The sequence below is a fragment of the Neomonachus schauinslandi genome, chromosome 10 (assembly GCF_002201575.2).
Source record: "Neomonachus schauinslandi chromosome 10, ASM220157v2, whole genome shotgun sequence".
In the NCBI taxonomy this organism is placed as follows: domain Eukaryota; kingdom Metazoa; phylum Chordata; class Mammalia; order Carnivora; family Phocidae; genus Neomonachus; species Neomonachus schauinslandi.
Window position 1 is genome coordinate 35,646,103 of NC_058412.1, and position 14,299 is coordinate 35,660,401.

The 14,299-nt window shown below is 41.4% G+C and overlaps 1 protein-coding gene across 1 annotated transcript in view; it reads left to right on the forward strand.

Moving 5' to 3' along the window:
- The window catches only part of ACOXL (acyl-CoA oxidase like), a 315,844-nt gene that overhangs the window by 286,591 nt on the left and 14,954 nt on the right, over positions 1-14,299 (forward strand). The window contains exon 18 of the mRNA XM_021697716.1: positions 3,867-3,968. Within this exon, the coding sequence (XP_021553391.1) occupies positions 3,867-3,968 (102 nt within the window). The remainder of the gene's footprint in view (positions 1-3,866; positions 3,969-14,299) is intronic.

Below are 14,299 nucleotides of genomic sequence, written 5' to 3' on the forward strand. Positions count from 1 at the left end.
AGGTCATATCAACAAGATGGTACTTTAAAATAATAAGGAATCGGGGTGCCTGGGTGGCTCAGTTGTTAAGCGTCTGCCTTCAGCTCAGGTCATGATCCCAGGGTCCTGGGATCAAGCCCCACATCGGGCTCCCTGCTCCCTGTAGAATCTTAACTTGCATTTAAAAGTGTAGAAGCCTGCTTCTCCCTCTCCCACTCCCCCTGCTTGTGTTCCCTCTCTCGTTGGGTCTCCCTATGTCAAATAAATACATAAAATCTTTAAAAATAATAATAATAAGGAATCAAAAAATTTAGAACAAATTTTGGGTGCCTGGGTGGCTCAGTCGGTTAAGCATCTGCCTTCAGCTCAGGTCATGATCCCAGGGTCCTGGGATGGAGCCCTGTTGTGAGGCTCCCTGCAGCAGGGAGCCTCCTTCTCCCTCTCCCTCTACCCTTCCCCCAGCTAGTGCACTCTCTCTCTCATAAATAAATAAAATCTTAAAAAAAAGAGAACGAATTTTAAATCATCTCTTTCTTTTTTTATTATTTATTTATTTATTTATTTTTAATTTTATTATGTTATGTTAGTCACCATACAATACATCATTGGTTTTTGATGTGGTGATCCACGATCCATTGTTTTCGTATAATGCCCAGTGCTCCATCATCTCTTTAGGGATGTTTATATGTATGTGTGTGTTGGTTGAAAACAGTTCATGGGCAAAAAGACCTAGTTGGGAGTGTCAAGTGAACAAACATTTGATGTTAAACCAAATATGTATGATATGCTTTCATTTATTCAAAAAATGTTATGTGGCTGTCATGAAAGTAAATTCCATCTTAACTTGCATTTAAAAGTGTAGAATCCCAGTCCAGGACAGTGATGTGCTGCCAACACTACAGTAATGAGAAAACATTTGGGTACTCTGCTCAGTTTTCTGTGAGACACCTTGAGAGACAGAATTAGCATCTAAAAGAGGCCCCCAGGGCACAAGGGCTGGAAACCATGTGGTAACAGGGAGATAAGGATCTGTGAAGGTTGGTCATTTTGAAGAAAGACTAAGCAGAGATGAGAAACCGATCTTTAAATTTGTTAAGGGCTGTTATCTGGATGTTTTCATAGACTCCTGTTTCGTTCCTTAGGCAGCCAAAGTTACGGGGTTAGTAGCTATGAGTTATGGGAAATTGTGTTTCAGCCAGTTTCTTGCAGCGTGTCAGGTCCTTTATCAGACCTTAAGCATACGGAGATGAGCAGGACCAGATCACTTTCCTACAGACTGAACAATTCATAAATTCATTATTCTACAGAGAGAAGTGGCTCGATATGCCCTGGCTCTTGCAACAGTGAGACTCCTTTGAGAGCCAGATGCCCCTTAATGCCTTGAGCTCCTGTCTCTGGAACACAAAGACAAAGGAAAGACATTCAGGTTCTGTTTGAGGGTCTGAGGCTGGGCTGATGGTATCTGGACCTAGATGTGGTGTTCTGGTAGCCACTGAGAACCAAGACCCGTGTTTTACCAGGACAGGTTAAGAAGGTTGTTTAAGGAGAGTCTGAACTGTGTTGAAGGAGAAAAGCAGAAGTTCAAAGTCAGGAAAGTGTCCCTGAGCATCAGATACACAAGAGCCAAAAACTGACAACAGGAGGACAACTCAGGAGTCAACAAAAGGGAGGAGCAGACATAATCAGGAAACACAGTGTGAGACTGGTTAAAGCCAGCAGTCTGGAATAGCGCTTGGCAATGGTGTCAGCAGTCAGGGGCTGGTAGGAGCTCTGTGGGACCAAGTGGGCTTGGGCCTGAGTCAGACAGGAGTAGTCTAAAGGCTGGACCACCATCTGTCAGGGGTGTTAGAGAAGGGATTTGTGCCAGATATCCTCTACTTGCCTCTCCCCCTCTTCACTCCACCCTTCTCCAACCTGCTCTAGGTCCAGGAAGTGGACTTACATAACTTGCATCAGTGGGATCCTTGACCTCTGGATCTGATTTACTTCTGCAAACTGGAAGCCCCAGTTAGAGATTGGAGAGGGGAGGAGAATAAGGTGTGGATATTCCTGCCCCCTGCCTGCCTCCCTATGGGGTCCCCTTGGGATTTCTGTGTTCCTAGGCTGAAGGTCGCAGCTCCTCTTAAGATGTCTCTGTGTATACGGCTCTCTCTTCCAGGATCTAGTAGCCACTCCCTGCCCTCCTCCCTTGAACCTAGAGTTGGTAGCAGTTCCAGATATACTAGCTCTGGGGTACTGCACTATCCCTTGTGGCTCTCCTACAACTTGCCCACCCCTTTATGAAAATAATTTATTAAACTCTTCTTGAATCATCCTAATGTGAATATGTCATCTGTTTCTTGGTTGTACCTTGGCTGACACAGGATTCTGGATTGAGTGAGAAGATGAGTTAAATTATTTCAAAAAATACTTACATTCTGTGGTTCTGGATTTCTTATCACTGACCTTATATGTTGGTAGACCCAGAAGTGATGCAAATTAACTTTCTATACCTGGGAATCCATAATAGGTACTTTTGTAGTGGATAGGAATTTCACCTAGAGACTTGTGAGGCAGTTTAGCCATGTAAGCTATACAATTTATTATTTTTTTAAGAATTCATGTTATCAGGATGTCTGACAGTATTTTTCAGTTGCTCTCACTGCGTCTGCAGGGTCAGATAACATCTTTACCACCGTTATATAAAAGGGCCAAAGGAAGCTTTCACTAGCCAAGCAGAACATCGGCGAGGTCATGAAAGAGCCATAATTAATCTTAAATATCTCTCATAGACAAGCTACTAAGCATACTGTGACCCTTTCTGGGAAGATTGAATGGTTGAGGCTCTCCGAAATGATGCTAATTCAAGGATGTCCCAGAACCTCAGGAAAAGAAGGAAGAGCTTATATAGTCTACATGACTTCAAACTGTGATTTCTGAGTCTCATGAGCCATAGAAAACATATTGTCTTCTGACAATGCAGATCATTTCCATTTGACTCTGAATTGAGGGTTTTGTTGTTGTCACTTGGGTGGACTTTATGTAATCTTACTTCTAAAGGGTCTTTATCTTTTAGAAATACACAGTGAAACCTTATGAAATGGTATGACTGAATTTTGCTTCACAATAATCCAGAAAGGGGTGGGGGGAGAGATAAAACAAGATTGGCCATGAGGTGATGGCTGCGCAAGCTGGGTGATGGAGACGTGGAAGTACATTCTACTCTTCTCTCTGCTTTTGTATGATTTAAAAATGATTGGATATTAAAAAGTAAATAGTTAATTAAAAAGTTGCTGCTTGATACAGGAAAACTCATTTATTATTGCTTGATGCCACTGATCTCATGAAGAAGTTCTGTGGGTAGGTTTCAGGAGTATCATAGGAAAAACATGTTGAAATAAATGTAAATGAAGAATGCTATTTTTATGAAAGTTTAATGAAATCGGGCTCAATGGAAAATATCAAGATGATGTTCAGAATATACATTTAGAATATTCTTTCATGAATTGAGAAGGAAAGCAAACAAAAATACTACATTCATGTTTTAAAATATACTTTATATGGACTTTGCTTCTAAATAACTTGGGATGAGGGGGAACTGGGTGAGGTTGCAGATGAAGCAAGATTGACCATGAGTTAATATTTGTTTAATTGGGGGAATGGTCACATGGCAGTTTGCTATGCTATTCTTTCTACTTTTATATATGCTTTACATGTTCTATAGAATAGTTTTTAAAAATAAAACATATACTGCACATCCAAAATGTGAGCATTTACATTGAGACAGTATTAACTTTTATGATTTAATGAAATGTAATATTATGCTATTTCTCTTCCTCCTCCTTAGACTTTGCCTTTTCTAATATATTACTGTTTGTTCATTTCTCTCCTCTTTCCCCATGCCTTAGTTTTGTCTGTTATATGGAACCAAGCTGGTGTTCCAGGAGCGAGCCTGGTATCTAGAACATAAATTTTTGACTCCCATGGCCAGCACGAGGATTAGGAGTCAGGTAAGGGTCCCTGGTGTGCGGAAGAAACCTTTTGTGCATCAGCTGTCAGCTCTTTGCTTTCTTAGAAAACAGCTGTCAATCTTTTATCGGTTTCCACTCATGGATTTTTATGCCTTTGGGACTTCATATACATGTTTTCATTGCCTACCATGATCATATTACACTTCAGAGTTTAAGTGACAAGGAAGTGATTCACTGTGTATGAACTTCCTGACATGAAAAGCAGAGGAGGGAATCAAAAGCATTTTCTTTGTCTTGGCAAAAAAGAAATGTATTAAGTGATTTTCATTTTTCTACTTCTTACCAAAATCTATTAACTCATTCTTCATATTCAGAAAAAAAGACCTGTGGTATTTTTAGGTCAGAAGTAGCGATGGAAAGTCAGTGTGAAAGTGACAGAACACCTGAAAATGAAGATAGAGCCAGTGAATCACCACCAAAATGCTGCTCGAAAGAAAAAAATATATAAAATAGCATAATCATCTATAAAACACGCTTTCTGAGTGTTTTCTGAGGGGCCTGTCTTCCAGGCCCTCCGTTAGATGCTATAACATAAACAGGTATATGCTCAGTCTCTGCATTCAAAGGAGCTTATTATATATGAGGACACAAAACTGACTTTAAAATGCAAATAACAACACAAGGGAGCAGAGACTTTCCAGGGAATAATTCCAGAGTTCAGAGGACAGAAATCACTTAGGAGCAAATGTCATTCTTGTACTAGACCTTCAAGAGTGGAAAATTCCAACAAAGTGGTGGTATGATTGAAGAGGGGGTAATGCAGGTGAGGCTTCAGACAGGATTGGTGAAGTGAGTAAAATCATAGAAATGGGAGTACTTGGGACAGACATGTTAAGAAACAGCGAGAAGACCAGTTTGGTTGACATAGCAAGTGAAAACCTGGAGAAATCTGCAGGAGCCAGGCTGAGGTGGACACTGAAGAAACCTTGAAGAGTCTTTTTCCTTTTCAGGAGAACAATTATTATGAAGAAAAGCATATGCAAAGATGTTTCAGTTATCTGTTGCTATGTAACAAGTGACCCCAAAACTTAGTGGCTTAGAACATCTAGTTATTATTTCTCACAATTCTGCATCTGAAAGGGGCTCAGCTGGATGGTCTCCTGGGGCCTGAGGTGTCTGCTGGGTTCTTCACTCTCATGGTGGTAACCTCAGCTGGGGTGGCAGGATCATCTGGGGGCTCCTGGGCAATTGTCTCCTTTGGAGTGGCCGGATGTGGGCTTCCTCACAACACAGTAGTGTCAGGAGGGCTGACTGTTTTATATCATGACTGGCTTCCAGGGAGGAAGTGGAAGATGCCAGTCATCTCAAGGCTCAGCCCACTGTTAACACAGTGTTACTTCAGCCGCATTCTGTTGGCCCAAGGGAGCCCCAAGGCCAGGATAGGTTTGGGCAAGAGAAGAGACTTCACCTCTCTTTGTGAAGAGCAACATGCACATATAGGGAAGGAAAAATTGATGGCAGCTATCTTTGGACACTGACTACGTTCCACAAAGAAAATGCCCACTTTGGGGAGAGGAAAAAAAAATACTGTTAATTAAAAAAAAAAAAAAAAGAGCTACATGAAGGAAGATTTTAAATCCACGTGATTAAGTATTTCAGTGACGTAGATGAGATAAAAAATCCATCAAAAGAATGTTGAGTAAAAGACACCAACTTTCACATACAACATTGAAGCACTTTTGTATTCTATTAGTGCAACAAACTTTGCACACTTTTCATTTCCTAGAGACTCGTAGCAGCCTGGGAGATAAGCAGGGAGCAACCAGACATTTTGGAACAAACTTTGTGGGGCTAGAGGTGGGTTGTTGAGACCTATAGGACGTCTCAAGGCCGTCTTTTGCAGATCTCAGTGCTGCCGACCATGAGCACTCACCCCTTCTCTGGGCTTTCCCAGTATTCCCAGAGGGAAATGTGTAGTGTAGCTGGCACAAATGCTCTGCCGCAGTCCTTTGCAGGGATTTCAAGGTTTCAGAAATGTTATTAGCAGCTTCTTCTCACTAAAATGTCTGGGACCCTTGGCCAATTAGAGGTGCTTAACAGGAGTGGGCTTGTGAAAGGGTGAAAAGGGGACAGGGATGATTGATATTACTGAAACTGATCTAGATGCTTTCACATGATAACTCTGCAAGTTTACTGATTCTTTCTTTCTTTAGGTGCATCTAATGGGCTGGTTAATTCATCCCCTAAATTTTTGATCCTGTTTGTTAGGATTTTTATCTTAAAAAAATATTCTTTTGGTTTCTGTTTTATATCATCTATATAACTTTTTAGTTTCTTATCCCCTAAAGATATATTCAATTTTGTCTTTGATTTCTTTATGCATTGAAGCATAGTTATTTTATAGTCTATAGCTAATAATCCTGATATCTTAAGACTTCAGCAGTCTATTTCCTTTTGTTTATTATTTCTGCTTTGTGTATAGTTATCTTTTAATATGTGCTGGTCATTGTTATTGAAAAAATGTTTTGTGAGATTTACATGAAGGCCAAATTGAAGGCACCTTCTTCCCCTTATAAAGCATCTGAAGGTGCTCTCAGTTTAAGACCCAACTTAAACCAAACTCAAGACTTGAGGTTTCCTGTAAGACTCGGAGAGTTCAAATAAGAGCAGTAATTTCTTCACCCTCCCCCAAGGTTATAACTGTTTGGTATCCAGCTTATTATAGCAAGGGTCTCTATTAAATTTCTTGCCTAGTGCTGGCCCTGGTTTTGACTATCATCACCCCTACTGCCATCCCAGCCACCATGAGGCTGTCAAGTGAAAATTCAAAATTGCTGGAGATAGCAAATGCCTTCAGGGTAAATGCAACTTTTTTACTTGTTTATTTTCTTTGGTTCCCACTTTCCCATAATTTTTGCCATTATTATTTTGACAGATCAGTGATACTTTGAAGAGGATTCCTATATTTTCTCTAAGAATTTTGGTTGTTTTCAGCAGAACGGTTAGGGGAAAAAATCTAGCTCTTGAGTATCAGAAACAGGAAGTTCCTTCAGTGTTATACCACTTGACTCCACAACAGCCCTGTATGTCATTTCCATTATCCTTACACACAGATGAGAAAATGGAAACCCAACATGGCAAAGTAACTTGCCCAAAGTAACACAGCTAGTGAAAACCCATATTTCTCTGACTCTAAACATTTTCATTTATTTTATTTGGATAAAAATCAGCATTAGCTAGTAACAACAAATACACCCAGTGCCCAGTTCTTGGTTTCTAATACCATTTTCCATTAAAAGGAAGCAGAGTCCTTGGAGAAATGGTTGATTCTAGGACTGGGGCAATGAATATATAAGATGAGCCTGGAGCATTTTTCAGTGCTAGAAAGTGAGAAAGTGCTCCAAACGAAAACAAAAACAAAATACCCCACGATTGTGGGGTTATGCCAAAGGGACACTGGAAGGAGCTAACTGAAAGAGCTCCTAATGGCCAAAGCTGGAATAATTTGAGCAAAAAAATAAATAATGTAGCATTGGATTATAACCCAAAGTGTAAAATAATTAAACAGAAGTCCATAATGATATAAATAAATGATTAAACAGATCCATAAATGGGGTAAAAGAGACCAATCTTTCCTACTAATGTATGTAGATTCTTCCCCCTTCCCTTCCCGTGTGGGTTGGACTCGGTGATTTTCTTTCATTTTAAAGAACAGAGCATTGAAAGGGAAAACAGTCACTTTACAGTGGAACAGTCTGGCAGATCCCACCTTAACCAAGCGCATAGGGTGAATATCACCAGTAATAAGTTGTGTTGACGACATGCACTTGTAATATTGTATGGTGAGAAGAGCAGTTCACTCTTCCCCAAATCCATAACCCCAATCCAATCATCAGGGGAAAAAAAAGTCAGACTGAACCAGATGGAGGGACGGTCTGTATAAGACCTACGATGTCCTCCTCAAACTGCCAGTGCATGAAAGACAAGGAAAAACTAAGAAACCAACACAGACCAGAGGAGATTAAGGAGACATGATGACTACAAGCAGTGTGGTGTCCCGGATTGAGTCCTGGAAGAGAAAAAGGACATTGCTAGAAAAACTGGTGAAATCCAAATAAATCTATAGTATGTTAATATTAATGTACCAATATTGACTTCTTAGTTTTTACAATGGACCATAGTTATATTAGGTGTTAAGAGAAGAATTAGAAGAAACCGGGTGAAGGACATGTGGGAACTCTGTGTGTTATCTTTGGAACTGTTCCTTAAATCTAGAAGTATTCCAAAATAAAAGTTTATTAAGAAAAAAAAAAGCATCAGGGAGTAGCAATCAGCCTGGGCTGATTGTAAATAATAAAACTTCAGAACACCCAGGAGTTATGCTAAAACTCTAGGCTAATGATAATTAGCAATGCATGCATTTATGCTAAAAGAGAACAAAATTTAATTTCATTCTCATTAAGATCTTCCAGGTAAGTAAGGCTGGTACAGTCCCCACTCAACAAATGAGTAAAACTAAGAAACAGAAAAGCTAAACGACTGCCCAAGATCCTAGCTGAGCGTAGAAACCGGAACTCTGAACTCCAAATGGAGGTGGATGAAGCATCATCCTGCTTATCTGCATGGAACACTACAAGACCTGAGTTCAAAAGCTTCACAGAGGCCTGCCTGGTGTCCCAGACAGAGTAAAATCCATCCACATATTGTAAAGGCAGCACAATTGCCCCATTGTCCAACTGAAGCCCACAGGAGAGGGGGTTGGGTTGGGGTTTGTTTTCTTTTTAAACTCAAGTCTCTCCCCTACAGCCCTTCCTAGCTGTGACAACTAGCTCCTCTCTTTTGTCTGGAACTTGATTGTTGACAGAGCTCATCCACATTCATTATCCTGTGTAATCCCCACAAGCACCCATTAGTGTGAATAGCTGTTAATCCACTTTATGGATCAGGAGTCTAAGGCTGATTTGCTGCTGGTTTAAGGAGTGGTAAAGGTGAGGCTTTTGGACTCTAGGACACTGTTGCTCTCAGGTTCCCAAAGTCTGAATTGTCAGATGGGTCAGCTCCACCTTTAGGCCCTCAAAGTAGGTAGGGCCTTGGCTCAAAGGCAGTCCCATGGCAGTGCCCCCAGGGCTCCATTGTAACAAGGCCCCTAAGTAAAAGATTTCTGTTCCCTTTTCATTAGGTACTTTTGCAGGGGTATGTATAGAACAATTGCATAATTGTGTGCTTTGCTCTTGGAAAATTTAGTGTCCAGGCATTATCTTGTTTCATTCTTCATTAACCTAGATGTTTGTGTTTATTTTGCTTCAAATAATTATCAGCATTAAGGAGTAACAATCAGCCAAGGCTCATTTTAAGAAGGCAAGCCTTTCAAAATAATCTAAGTTAATAATTGTATATCTTCCTTAAAACCAACTATATTTTGCTTTAAAAAGAAGACAAAACAAAACAAAAATTTCAACTTCTTAAAATAATATATTTTATTGCAAATGGCTTTGAGTCTTCTACTTCTTATGCCAGCCCTTAAAGTAAATTTCAGTTTTAGATAGAGTAGCCTCATTTTTCTCATTGAAGCGTTTGCTCCCTGAACTCCTGGGCACAGCTGTCCTGCTCTGTCAGTGCCCACCAGCACTGGAACAGTGACTCTCGGTGACATACAAAGAAGAAGCAACTACATGTAGACGTGGTCAGCTCACGCCAAGAAATCAACACAGGGGGAAGCTTTAAAGTTTATGTGTGTTAAGAGAACCACAGCCCAGCTGTGGGTTGCAGATCAAAAAAGACCCTATTCAGTGTGGTGAAAATAATACTTAGCAAAATGTTGAATCAGGTTCTATTTCCTGCCCCAAACCCAAATAATGGAACCACGTGAGAAAGCATATTATAAAGGATCTGCAGGGAAGTCAGGGAGGACTGCATAACCCAACCCAGAGGTAAGGAGGGCCACACTTTGCACCTTCCAGAGGCTGTGGGAGATGGCCTGTAAGAGTAACAATGTTAAAAACCAAAAATTCATTCAGGAAGAGAGAAAATAAATACTAATCATGACCATGTCAAAGCAATTTTGACACCCCCCTCCCAGTATTTGATCATATTACACCCAAATGTTGCCTTAATGTCCTATATGAGTCATGACCTGTCAGTTTCTTCCTAAGTGCACAGTTTCTGCTGGAGCAACAGATGCCTGGCACCTTATGCCCTCTGAGTCATTCCCCCATGCCTTTAAGACTGTTTTCATTGTGGCGTGCCCACTGATGTGCTAGGGTGAAGCCCAGACTCACCAGGACAAGTCTCAGTCCTCTCCTATACCCTTGCCAGCAAATGGACACAGGAACAGAGGAGAAGGACTAACATCCCAGCCCCTAGGAGCCTTTGTGTGCTCCACTGAAAGGAACTATCCTTTCTCTCCCTGAGGGAGAACTGCTCAGGGACCCAGCGGCAGCAAGGAAGCCATGGAGAGACTGTTGATGGCAAGTGACCTCTTAGGCTGTATCTGCTCAAGTCTATAACGACCACTAAGGTTTGGGTTTTAGTTTCAGTTTAGCCAATCAAATGGTTGAATCATCAAGGGGGAAGAACGTTCAAGTCCACGGATCGATGGGTCATTCAAGTACTGTGGACGTACCACATACACATACACATTAATTTATTCTTAGGAAATGTGGCTTGGAGTAAGAATGTGCAGAAGTGTGGCCGACACCAGACCCCAAAAGCCAAGACACTACTTGGCTCCTTTGAATTTAGAAGATGGATCACGCTTATTTGCTGTTCTGAACTAAGTGTGGAATATAAATTCAGTCATTGCCTTGTGGCCAAAAGGCTTGGGGTAGAAGAAACAAAACAGGAAGAAAATTTAGGGAGGAGTTCCAAGATGGAAAGTTGGTGTTGGGATGTTAGCCTTTCTCCTCAGATCTCAACTTTAAGAACATGTACATCATACCTATACCTGTGAGGCTTAGAAAGAGTACAATTGCCCTTCACCCCCTACAAATGCAGTAGGGCTGCTTCCCATGCTGCTTCTGTTAAAGGTTTCTTTTTAATGGACACTCAGATATCCTATTCTGTTTCCCTTTTGCCAAACCACCTGGATCAAGGCAACTTAAGAGATGCTCAGATACCAGAGTCAAATGCAATGTGAACGGGGGTTTTAGGCCCAGGATGTTAAAAACACACTTGGACCAGGAAAGAGAGGTTGGGTTTCTCAGTTCCTTGGCCTCATTTACTACCAACAGACTCTTGCTTTTCTTTTTAAGGAATTTGAGAAGGAATCTGTTTCCCTCATCCCTGTCCCACCCACCCAGCAAGGCCCATCTGACTTGGCTACAAGCAAACGACGAAGTTATGACACTTGGTTGTGTCCTTTAGGCTGAGTGGAGAAGCTAGTGTGGAGTGTAACCCTAAGCACCCATTCCATCAGGGTGGGGAGGGACATCTTCTGTTTGGTGGCATTGGTCAAGAAGCTGGGGTATTATGAAATGATAGCACAATGCAGTGGTCATTCAAGGAATGCAACTGAGTCCAATTTTAAAGTCTTCATAGGGGGTGCCTGGGTGGCTCAGTTGGTTAAGCAACTGCCTTCGTCTCAGGTCATGATCCTGGAGTCCTGGGATCGAGTCCCGCATCGGGCTCCCTGCTCAGCAGAGGGTCTGCTTCTCCCTCTGACCCTCTTCCCTCTCGTGCTCTCTGTCTCTCATTCTCTCTCTCTCAAATAAATAAATAAAATAAAATCTTAAAGTCTTCATAGATTTGAAAGCATCCCCAGAACTGTTTTTATCTTCCTTTCACTTCTGTAGGACCCCCTGGTTCACCTCCAGGAGACAGCAGGGACCAACTAGAATATGAATGCATCCTGGTCCACCTTCTCTTTCCAGACCCAAGAAGGAGAGACTCAAAGAGAGAGAGAAGAAAAATAGCAATACCAACAGAGTGCCACTAAGAAAGTGGGAAATCTCTTTTCCCTTCCCCCTCCCCTTTGCCCCTGGCCAAACCTGTTCTTCAGCAACATAAAATATGTTGTTGAACCTATAAATGTAGGCCACTCAACTGAGATTAAGAAAATATAAGTGGGATTTGATTTTTTCTGTTTGGCCAGGGACCCTGAGGTCACCACTCCTGCCATCCTGGTTTCCGCATGGCAACCACCTGGTCACCCCTCATGCTTTGCCCCATAGTACAGCTTTGTGTATCTGGAGAATGCACCGGGATCATTCCATTTCCTTCATTCAAGGATAACCTGTTAGAACCACAGGAGAGAGCAACTTGTGTTCCTGAGCTCCAGCCTCTGAGTTCTTCTGGCAGCTGCATTATCCTGAGCTCCTTGGGGTGATCCTTGAAATGCTGGGTAATTGGGGCATCCTCCATGAAAGTCTCTGGGTTCATCCCCTAACCCCAGGATGCACAGCAAGAATTTCCCGCTGGTGAAATTTGTTCCTAAGAGTAGCTGTGTTACACCAAAAAGACCTTTCAGGAGATGGAATTTAGCTGTGTCTAAACTGATTAGGGTAGACCTTGTTGCAGTTAAGGACAAGGTGGGTTTTATTATGATTCCATAATAATAAAATTTAAATGAATTATTGAACTTAAAACAGGAATGATCCCTACTATATCCATTTTGGTAGAAATTAATATTCCAGCTAGAAATGAATATTTTTTACAAAATAAAATGTGTTTTTAGTTGCTTTTCTTTTTTCTGATGCTAAGTTACTTTTTCCTTTGATTTTAGAGGCTAGATACTGCTGTGGCCTTCTCTACTTATTCTATCTGCCGGGGGACCCAGAGCACTTGGTACTTAGTAACTATACAAAGACAGTAAGTGGGGTGGCCCCCATTTTAAAGCACAGACAATGGACAGGACTCACTTGTGAGAACCTGTGGGTCTATAAAAACCAATATTCTTCTGTATGCTCCTTCCCTGGATAGCTGGTCATTTACATCACAGAACTACCAGGCATTAATTCTATAACCAAACTGGCTATTGCTGAGACAATGTTAAGAAAAATATCCAGCTCAAATGTGTGACTTTTTGCAGGCTCTTTTGGGATACAGGTGATCTATTTCTTGATCTGGATGATGGTTACATGAGTATGTTCATTTTGTGATAATTTAGCAAGCTAGAACATACTTATTATTTGTATCTCTGCGTGTACATTACGCTCCAACCAAAAAGAATAAAAAGAATCTTCTGTTGTGCTTATATAAAACCTTTTGTTAAAACCTAATCTGAGAGCACCTGGGTGGCTCAGTCGTTAAGCGTCTGCCTTCTGCTCAGGTCGTGATCGCAGGGTCCTGGGATCGAGCCCCGCATCGGGGTCCCTGCTCAGCAGGAAGCCTGCTTCTCCCTCTCCCGCTCCCCCTGCTTGGTTTCCCTCTCTCGCTGTGTCTCTCTCTGTCAAATAAATAAATTCTAAAAACAACAACAACAACAACAAAATACTTAATCTGAAATTTATGCTATGGTCGGGGAGGGTAACTAAGCTTTTTATTTTGAGAGAATCATAGATCCACATGCACTTGTAAGAAATAATACAGAGAGATTTCCTATCCTTTTACCTAGTTTCCCCCAATGGTATCAGCTGCAGAACCATATTACAATATCACACCAGGATTTTGACATAGATAAAGTAAATATACCAAGCTTTTTCATCACCACAGAGGTTCCTCCGGTGGCTATTTTATAGCCATGCCCTCTTCCTTCCCTTGCCTCCCTTATAATCCTTAGCAAACATGAATCTGTTCTCCATTTCTATAATTCTGTCATCCAAGATGTTGTGTAAATGGGATCACATAATACGCAACCTTTTGGGACTGGCTTTTTCCACCCAGCATCATTTCCTAGAAATCCATCCAAGTTGTTGCATGTGTCAGTGGTCTGTTTCTTTTTATTGCAAAGTAGTACTCCATGGAGTGAATGTAGCACAGGTTGTTTTTTGGTTTTTTTGGTTTTTTTTGGTTTTTTTATTCCTATGTTAATCCCCAAACATTACATCATTAGTTTTAGATGTAGTGTTCCATGATTCATTGTTTGCGCATAACACCCAGTGCTCCATGCAGAATGGTAGCACAGGTTGTTAAACCATTCACTCATTGAAAGATATCTGGTCTTCTTCCAGTTTTGACTATTAGGAATAAAGCTGTTGGGGCGCCTGGGTGGCTCAGTCGTTAAGCGTCTGCCTTCGGCTCAGGTCATGATCCCAGGGTCCTGGGATCGAGCCCCTCATCGGGCTCCCTGCTCAGCCAGGAGCCTGCTTCTCCCTCTTCCACTCCCCCTGCTTGTGTTTCCTCTCTAGCTGTCTCTCTCTCTGTGTCAAATAAATAAATCTTAAAAAAAAAAAAAAGGAATAAAGCTGTTATAAACATTCGTGTATAGGTTTCAG